Below are 10,246 nucleotides of genomic sequence, written 5' to 3'. Positions count from 1 at the left end.
GCAAGCTCGTGCTGCAAACAGGTACCTGCCGTAGCCAATCAGGGGTCATTAGTTAACTATGCAGCTGCCTGAGGCACAGGGGCTAAGAAAAAACTTAAAAGGAAAAAGCCGGGGAAGGATATGTCCATGGGGGCTTTGACAAATTGAACATGTTCCTGGGAATCTAGACGTTCATGTGTGTGTCAGAGCTGAGAAGGCCCTAAGCTCTGACCTCTGGCTGACCTTGATACTTAGGCAAGAAGTGAAGGCTAAAGCACAGTTGTAAATTGCCTGCCAGAGCATTGATAACATGACCAAACCATCTCAATCTCCATCTCCATCTCAATCTCGCTCTCTCTCTCTTTCTCGCTTCTTCCCTCGCTCATTCACACGCACAGAGCCCTTCAACAAAGGCTTGGAAACTTATTAGTTCAAGGCATTAAAAGAAATCTCTGTCCAATCATTAACTTACCCTAAGCCTACTCAGTAGAGACTTCAATGAACACACATGACAAAGAAAACAGCTTTACTTAATTAGTCCAGGAAATTCAATAAATAAATAGCAATAACAACAGTTACAAACCCTGGGGAAGGGGGTAATCTGATTTTCAGAGTTGATACATCATATTATGTCCGGTTAGCAACCAGAAATTATAAGACATGCAAACAACAGGAATATGTGGCCCATATGCAGCAAAAAAAAAGTTAGGTGCACGCCCCCTCCCGGGAGCATGCGTACCTTTCCCTTCCCCTCTTCTTCCCCACATGCACGCCTCTCCTAAACTCTAAGGGTCCCCAGGAGACTTGCAACCGGGGAGCAATGGGCAGCAGCAGCTCATCCCTGGCTAACCCCCTGAACTTGTCTCCAAGGCCCCCTTTTCTCTGACTTCCCAGTGAGCTAAAGCAGCCCCACCCAGGCTCTCCCCTATATGAAATATTACTATGTGAATACTAATAATATATTAATTTCAGACAGCATGCTTCAGACAAAGGAAAGTTATCAGGGATAAAAAGGGGCATTATATAACAGTAGTCAGTTTTCCAAAAAGACATAATGATTCTTAACATGGATGCCTACTGGACACATACAATAACAATGTCAGTTTTTATTTGTTTGTTTGTTTTTAATCCTCACCTGAGGATATTTTTCCATTGATTTTTAGAGAGAGTGGAAGAGAGAGGGTAAGACAGAGAGAAATATTGATGTGAGAGAAACACATCGATTGGTTGCCTCCCGTACAAGCCCTGACCAGGGCCCGGGACAGGGAGGAGCCTGCAACCAAGGTACGTGCCCTTGACCAGAATCGAACCCGGGACCCCTCTGTCCACAGGACAACGCTCTGCTCTATCCACTGAGCCAAACTGGCTAGAACACAGTGTCTGTTTTGCATGAGGCAAAAACTGATAGAACTGCAAAGAAAAATAGGTTATTCCATTATTACAATTGAAGACTTTAGTACCCTCTTTCAGAAATGAATACATCCACTGGGAGAAAATCAGTGAGGGAATAGTTGAATTCTATTCACTATCAAACAACCGGGTAAAATGGACAGCTGTAGACCATTTCATTCAACAACAGCAAAATGCACATTCTTCTCAAGCTCACAGGGAAAATTCACCATTTGGGGCCCTAAAACAAACCTTAACACAGACGAACAGAAATTATACTGTCTGCTCTCATACAACAATGGAATTAAACTAGGAATCAATAACAAAGATAGTGGGAAATCTAAAAAAATATGTTGAGATTAAACAAAACACTTGGAACAACATGGGTCAAAGAAGAAATATTTAGGTAAATTAAAAAAAAGAAATATTTAGGTAAATTAAACAATATTTTTAACTAACTGAAAATGAAAACAAGTTGTCAAAATTTATGGGATTTGGTGAAAGTAGTGTTAGAGGGAAATTTATAGCATTGAATATATATTAGAAAACAAGACAGATCTAAAATCAATCATCTACTAGTAAGTTTCCACCTTAGGAAACTAGAAAAAAGAGCAAGTTAAATCCAACATAAACAAGAAAATAAATAATAAGAATTAGAACAGAAATCAATGAACTTTAAAACAAGAAACCAATAGAGAAAATCAAAGAAACCAAAAGCTGGTTCTTTGAAAAGATCAATAAAATCAATGAGCCTCTAACTAGGCTAAGAAAAAAAGAAAGACTACAAATTACTAATAACATAAATGGACTAAGGGAACCACTGCAGATCCCATGGACATAAAAAGGATAATTAAGGAATACTATAAATAATATGAGCTATTCTATGCCTAAAAATTTGATAGCCTAGTTGAAATGGACCAATTCTGTGAAAGGCACAACCAATCAAAACTTGCACAAGAAGAAAAAAACAATCCAAATAGGTTCATATCTATTAAATAAGTTGAATAATAATAATCCTCTAAAATATAAAGCACCAGGCCCAGATGGGTTCATTCACTGGTGAATTCTGCCAAACATTTTATGGAAAAAATTATACTGATTCTCTACGACCTCTTTCAGGGAGATATAAACAGAGAGAATACTTTCTAACAAGCTCCATGAGGCCAACATTACCCTAATATCAAAACAGACAAAAACATTATAAGAAAATAAAAGTACAAATCCATATAGCTCATAAACAGAGATGCAAAAATCCTCAACAAAATATTAGCAAATTAACTCTGACAATGTATAAAAAGAATTATACATCATGACCAAATGGAGTTTTTCCTAATGTAAGGCTGGTTCAACATTCAAACATCAGTTAATGTAATCTATCACATCAACAAGCTAAAGAATAAGTATCATATTATCATATCAATGGACAAAATCCATCACCCATTCATGATAAAAATTCTCTCAAAACAAACAAACAACTAAGGATAGAGGAGAGCTTCCTCAACTTGACTAAGAATCTCTAGCCGAAACCGGTTTGGCTCAGTGGATAGAGCGTCAGCCTGCAGACTGAAGGGTCCCAGGTTCGATTCTGGTCAGGGGCATGTATCTTGGTTGCAGGCACATCCCCAGTGGGGAGTGTGCAGGAGGCAGCTGGTCGATGTTTCTCTCTCATCGATGTTTCTAACTTTCTATCTCTCTCCTTTCCTCTCTGTAAAAACTCAATAAAATATATTTTTTAAAAAAAAGAATCTCTAAAAAAACCCAAAAGCAAAAACCCAACTTTATAGTTAGAAATTATCTAATGCACTAAGACAAGAAAAGGAAATAAAAGATATATAGACTAGAAATGAAGAAATAAAACGGTCTTTGTTCACAGATGACATGGTCATCTAAATAGAAAATCTAAAAGAATCAATAAAATACTGCTAGAACTAATAAGCTATTATAACAGGATTACAGGATACAAGGTTAATATACAAAACTTGATCCCTTTCCTATATACCAGCAGTTAACAAGGGAAATTTGCAATTAAAAACACAGCACTGTTAACATTAGCACCCCAAAATGAAATACGTAGGTATCAATCTGACAAAATATATATAAGATCTACATGAGGAAAACTACAAAACTCTGATGACAGAACTAAATAAATGGAGAAATAGTCCATTGTTCATGGGTAGGAAGACTTAATATTGATTAGATATCAGTTATCCCCAACTTAATCTGTAGATTCAATGCAATCCCAATCAAAATGTCAGCAAGATATTTTGTAGATATTAACACACTGATTCTAAAGTTTATATGGAGAGGCAAAAGACTAGCCAGCACAATATTGATGGAAAAGAACCAAGCTGGAGGACTGACTTCAAGACCTACTATAAAGCTATAGTAATCAGGACAGTGTGGTAATAGCAAAAGAATACACTTGTTGATATATTAGTGGAACAGAATCGAGAGCTCAGAAATAGACCCACATAAATATAGTCAGCTAATTGTTGACAGAGGAGCGAAGGCAATACAATGAAGCAAAGATAATCTTTCCAACAAATGGTGCTGGAATATCTGGGAAAAAAATGAAAACTGGACCCAGACTTTATACCCTTCACAAAAGTAACTCAAATGGATCACAGACCTAAGTGTGAAAGTCAAAACTATAAACTCCTATAAGATAACATAGGAGAAAAGGTAGATGACTGGGTTTATCGGTGACTTTTTACATGCAACACCAGGGCACAATCTATGAAAGATATTAACTGATAAACGGGACTTCATTAAAGTTAAAAATTTCTGCTCTTCAAAACACTGTCAAGAGAATAAAGACAAGCTACAAGACATATCAGATAAAGGACTGTTATCCAATATATACCAACTCAAATTTTAAAAGAGCCAAAGACCTTAACAGAAATCTCATTAAAAAAAAAAAAAGATATACAGAGGGCAAGTAAGCACATAAAAAGATGCTCCACATCATGTTTCTTCAGAGAAATGGTGAGATACCTATTAGAACGGCCAAAATCCAAAACACTGACCACACTGCATGCTGGCAAGTCTGTGGAGCAACAGGAACTCTCCTTCATTGCTGGTGGGAATGCAAAATGGTACAGCCACTTTGGAAGACAGTTTGACGCATTTGGATTTTTTTCTGCCAAAACTATACATACTCTTACCATACGATCCAGCAGTCATACTCCTTGGTGTTTGTGTAAATGAACTGAAAACTTATGTCCACACAAAACTGCACAGAGATGTTTGTAGCAGCTTTATTCATAATTGTCAATAGTTAGAAACAACCAAGACATCCTTGATTAGGAGAATGAGTAAACCTAGACAATGTAATATTATTCAGTACTGAAAAACAAATGAGCTATTAAGCCATGAGAAGACATGGGAAAAACTTAAATGCATATTGCTAAGCGAAAGAAGCCAATCTGAAAAGACTATGATTCCAACTATGTGACATTCTGGAAAAGGCAAAATTACGGGGGCAGTAAAGAAGATGAGTGGTTCGGGGTTAGGAGGGAGGAAGGGATGACTAGGTGGGGCACAGAGGATTTTTAGGGCAGTGAAAATATCCTGTGATACATGTCATTATCCATCTGTCCAAGTCCACAGAATGCACACCAAGAGTGAACCCTAATGAAAACTATGGGCTCTGGATGACAATTACGTGTGTCAGTGTAGGTTCATCAGCTGTCACCAATGTTCCACTCTGGGGGGGATGCTAACGGAGGGGAGGCCATGCATGTGTGGGGACAGGGGCCTGTAGGGACTCTGTAATTGTTCCTCAGTTTTGCTGTGAATCTAAACTGCTCTAAAAAATAAAATCTGCCCTGGCAGGTTTGGCTCAGGGGATGGAGCGTCAGCCTGCGGACTGAAGGGTTCCGGGTTCGATTCCAGTCAAGGGCATGTACCTTGGTTGCGGGCACATCCCTAGTGGGGAGTGTGCAGGAGGCAGCTGATCAATGTTTCTCTCCCATCGATGTTTCTAACTCTCTATCCTTCTCCCTTCCTCTCTGTAAAAAATCAATAAAATATATTTTAAAAAATAAATAAATAAAATAAAATCTATTTTTAAAAAAGCAACGACTTCACAAAGTTTCTTTTAAAAGAAAGTTTCCAAGAACTTAACATGTTTCCATTTGAAAGGGCCCCCAGGGTGTCTTCCATCATAGATGAAAACACACAGCACATCATTGCAAAATCGGGAACATGGGGACCAGGAAAATTTCCTACAATTTCCAGAGAGAGAGAGAATTAGAATAGGCCTGGATTCAAAAAAACCTTTGCACTTCTGAACAGCAGTATTGGAACTTAGGAGGCAACAGCACAGGCATTCAAGATTCTGAAAGAAAATTACTTCCTGCCTGAAATTCTATGTTTATTAGAATGTGTCCTGGGATGCAAAGAACAGGGAAGTCAGATAAGAGAGAGGCGAAGGAACCCCAGGGCGGTGGTGACCGCTGTGTAGAAGGGTCAGAGGGCAGCTGTCCCTGTCACGGCAGGGGCGCAGGCCCTGAGGAAGACTACTTAGGAAGATGACATTGTGAGAATAACTCACTCACCCAAGTCTCTTGAGAAGAGATTTATTAGGTGGCCCAGAATGTAAGGTTAAAGGACTGATTTGAACATAGAAAACTAAGCCAATGGAAAAGCAAGATTTTTTTTAAAAAGTTTTTCTATGGTATATTTTTGTATTTTTTTCTTTTATTGAACTTATTGGGGTGACACTGGTTAACAAAATTGTACATGTTTCAGGTGCAAGACAATTTTTAATTTCAGAGGAAATGAGTTTTGAGGGAAAATAAAAATAATCATCATTAACCATGTGTCAGCAATGAATATGTTAGCATAATTATGTAAATGGTAGACAAGGCTTTTGACCGACTGAAAGTATGATTTATGTATATTGGGGAAAGGGAGTCTATTGGCGTAACACTAAATAGGTTAGGACAGGTAAGCGAAGAGTAACTGTTGTAAGCTAGTTTCTAAAGGCCCAAGTCTGTAAAGGCGACGTGTGTTAGCATAAAATTTTGTAGTTACATCAATATTGAGTAAATTTGTTCATATGTTAAATTTTAATTTCCCGGTTTCAATGGAATGTGAATTCACATTTACAAATGCTGAGGTAGTTTAAGAATCTAAAGTGAGGTTTGAATAGTATTGAGCACTGTCTTGCTGCAGTTATTGTATCTAAATTCTAGGAAAAATAAATTGATGCTGGAAGTTGAAGAAAAAAAAAAGGTAGTAGGGAGCCCAAGCTTCATGGGCAGGGAGCGTGGTAAAGGTAGCCCATTAATGATTCTCTCTGACCATCTCTCTCTCTCTCTCTCCCTTCCTCTCTGAAATACACACACTCTCTCTAGGGAAACAAAGAGGGCAGCCAGTGTCTGACTCACAGGTGTGCAGAAATGCAAGAGAACAATGGAGAACTGATTCTCAAAACTGCTGTTATTCATCATCAACCTCCTTGAATTATTTTTTAAAATTTGCATGCACATAAAACTTCCGTAAAAATACAAACCTAAGATATTCTAAATGATTCAGACAACTCATCTAACCCCCACTCCTACCGACTAGGCACATTTTCTTTCCAACGGAGACCCACAGTTGAAGACAATTGGAAAAGGAAGTTTTCTGAAACCTTGCCCAGGGAGGGCTGGTGGGGGTGGGCGGGGCTGAGCGCTGGGCTGCCCCTGACCGGACCCAGCGGCTGCCAAGTGCCGGAAGCAGCCCTTCTGTACTTTGTGTTGAATGGAGCCCCGCAGAAAGTCAAGAAATAGCAACACAGTCGGCTGGCCAGCGGGGCTCAGCTCCCGGGCCTGGGTGGCGGGACAGGAGGAGGGCGGGCGTACCAGCCGCTTATCAGCCCCATCTCCCATTACATAAGGCCGCGCCCCTATCTCCCCGGCATCGCCGCCAGCGCAGGGCCAGCGCATCTTCTCCCACACACAGCAGCCTGCCCACCGCTCCCCGCCTGGGTTCGGCTGGTCCTGGGGAGTAGGCAGGCGTTGACTCATTCTGACAGGGCTCCCCGGGACTTGCACAGCCCAGGGTGGTTCCCCAAACCTTCCCCCATCCAAGACCCCAGGCAAAGATGCCCCTGGAAGAATCGGAGGCCCACAGAGGGGTCACACAGCCAGGGAGCAGCACTCCAGGCACTGGGAGCGGGGAGAGGGGTGGGTGGGGAGGGGGTACGCGAGCTGCAGGGGCTGCCTTCCGTCAGGGCGGGCAGTTGGGTGGGAGCTTAGGGTTTGGACAGAAGAGATGGTGGGACAATGTTGCCTGTGGGAGGAGAGGGGGTAAGGCTGGGAGGCTGCAGAGCGGGAGAGAAGCTCCTGCATCCCTAAAGGCCCTTTTGAGGAGATTGGGCCCCACAGGGCAGAGGGGGTGACAGGGAGCCTGAGCAAGAAGGCAGAGAGGGGGCTGGAGGGGGAGGCACTGGCTTAGGGGAGGGAGGAAGTGGGTGAGAGGGTTTGACATCAGCACACAATAGGCAAATGCTGCTGTCTCTGTTGTGGGGGTTTCTGGAGGAGTTCTAGAGAAATGAGGGAAGGGCAGGAAACAGCTACGTGCCAGGGTCCCTGCAGGGGGTGGGCTGTGCCAGGGACCCAGGAGCGGGCTTCACTGTGCAGAAGGGAAACGAGGTCCGCAGAGGGCACGGCTTGGTTTCCACAGAGGCTGGTGGGCAGAGGTGGGCAGTCCACTCCCTGACCTCGGACTGACCGGAGCAGTGAGGTCGCCCAGCAGGACGGGCCCACACTGAAGGCTGGGCAGGGCTCCCAGTGTCCAGGTGGCCTGTGCTCCCGTCAAAGCCACGTGGAAAAGGGACGGTCCAGAGGGTCTGCCTGGATCTGTTGGTGGAGACCCGGAATCTGGACTTTTAAAACCCCTCACACAGCGGGGCTGCTGGGAACCAGGAGGCCCTGAGGAGTGGATCTCACTCCGCTCCTGTCCTGTCTGTACTTTGTATCCGAAGCAAGCATCCCTTCGGGAATGCAAAGACCACTTCATTGGAAAATAAACCCCCAATTCCCCATATCCGGGGGACTGGGGTCCTAGCACTGTCCGCCAAGCACACGCCCCTTTGGTGGCCCAAAGGGGTCTGAGGGCAGGAGTCGGGCAGGCCCTCGGGTGGCCACCAGGCAGGACCACTGGTGCCCCAGCAGCATGGCTGACCCGGCCCCCCAGGCCCTCTCACCTGCCCCCCGGGCCCTCCTCACCTGCCCCCCAGGAGAAAACCCACCAGATCTTGGAAACTGCCCAGACCACTGTCATTAGTAAGTCCACAAGAAATCAAACACTTTCCTTTATGCGATGCTGGATTTTCCACAAAGTAAAAAATCAAGATAAGTAAATTGTGGTTTCTAGATAGTGGCTGACAACGTGGGGACCAGGATGTGAGGCGTCGTCACCTTGGGCCTATAAAAGCTGCCACGGGAGACCAAGGCCACAAGCGCTCAGCTCGGGCCAGCCTGCGCGTCTGCTCTGCTCCTGCTCTGCTCCTGCTCCTGCTCCCACAACTGCTGGTCTACTCGGGACTCCATGGCGCTCTGGCTGACCCTGGTCATTGTTCTCACCTGCTTTGGTGGCCTCGCCTCCCCGGGCCCTGTGCGTCCCCTCACGGTCGTCAAAGAGCTCATTGAGGAGCTGGACAACATCACGCAGAAGGTGAGTGCTGGTGCTGGTGCTGGTGCTGGTGCTGGACTCTCAGAATCGGTCATGGTCTGGGCCATGAAGGCTGGGCCTGGCGCTTAGATGCCCGTGGGTCAGGAAGAAGCCCCACGGGTCAGGGGCCGGGTCCGAGGGAGAGAGAGGGGCCAGGCTGGGGTGCCGCAGAATGGGTGGACCCATGAAGAGATTTGGCAGAGCCCCAGGGACCGCCTGTTCCCTGGCCTGGCCCTGCCTGCCTCGCAAGCGCCTACCCAGCCGTTCCTGATCAGAGAAAAGCAGAGAAGGGCCAGCGCCCGCTCAGAACCACTTGGCATTTGCCAACGGGATCTGAATGCAGTCGTGGGGCTGTTATTCCGAGCCTCCTCGTTGAGCCCATCCTTGTGGAAGGTTCGCTGGCAGGGGCAGGTCCTCTCCTGGTGGTGGCAGCTCACGCTTTCTGAGCGCTGATCATGTGCCAGGCCTGGGGCTGGGGCTCACGTCTCAGTTCATCCCTGTCAGCCACCTCGAGAGGCAGGTCTGATGACCCCGTTTTACTGACTGGGCCTCAGTGCACTTACTTCACAACAAACAGATTCAACAGAGAGTGCCATGCTCTGAACTGCGGCGTCCACAAGGCAGGGTAGATCCCCACCGCCTCCATCTGCATGGCCCGGCCGCCTCACCTGCCGGCCCCCTAGTGGCCTGCCGGCGTCTTCTGCCCTCCGTCCTGGCTGTGGCGAGCGCCACACAAGGCAAAAGCCCGCTTTTTTGGAAAAATAAGCGGTGGCAAGCGTCCCTTAGTGGTTGTGTCATTCAGTTTTTCTCCCTCCAAGGCCCCTGGAGAATGGGTCTCCCCGATGTGCAGAGAAGAAACTGGGGTTCAGGAACATTGAGGTGGCCAGGCCTGCCTCAGTGCGACACCGGGGGTGCTTGTGGGACTGATCCCCACTGAGACCTGCCTGGGCCCCGCCAGCACTCGCTTACTGTCCTTTGCTCCCCCAGGCCCCGCTCTGCAATGGCAGCATGGTGTGGAGTGTCAACCTGACAGCTGGCTCGGTAAGGACCCCTTGGGCACCAGGACCCCAAGGCCTTCCCGCTCACAGGGCTTGGGGGGCTCTAGGCAAGCTTAAAGAGCTGCCCCCTCCCTCCCTCCCCCCAACCCCCCCTCCACCAGACCTCTCAGCACCCCCTGGCCACGCACTGAAGGTATGAGGCTGGGGTTGCCCACAGG

General features: G+C 45.7%; 1 protein-coding gene across 1 annotated transcript in view; it reads left to right on the top strand.

The window, feature by feature from the left end:
* Positions 1–8,907: 8,907 nt before the first annotated feature.
* Positions 8,908–10,246, top strand: part of IL13 (interleukin 13) — a 2,053-nt gene continuing 714 nt past the window's right edge. Inside the window, exons 1-2 of the mRNA XM_006759176.1 lie at positions 8,908–9,039; positions 10,018–10,071. Of these exons, the coding sequence (XP_006759239.1) occupies positions 8,908–9,039; positions 10,018–10,071 (186 nt within the window). The remainder of the gene's footprint in view (positions 9,040–10,017; positions 10,072–10,246) is intronic.

This window comes from Myotis davidii, unplaced genomic scaffold, assembly GCF_000327345.1.
Source record: "Myotis davidii unplaced genomic scaffold, ASM32734v1 scaffold456, whole genome shotgun sequence".
Lineage (NCBI taxonomy): Eukaryota > Metazoa > Chordata > Mammalia > Chiroptera > Vespertilionidae > Myotis > Myotis davidii.
This window is presented reverse-complemented; position numbering and strand designations above follow the sequence as displayed.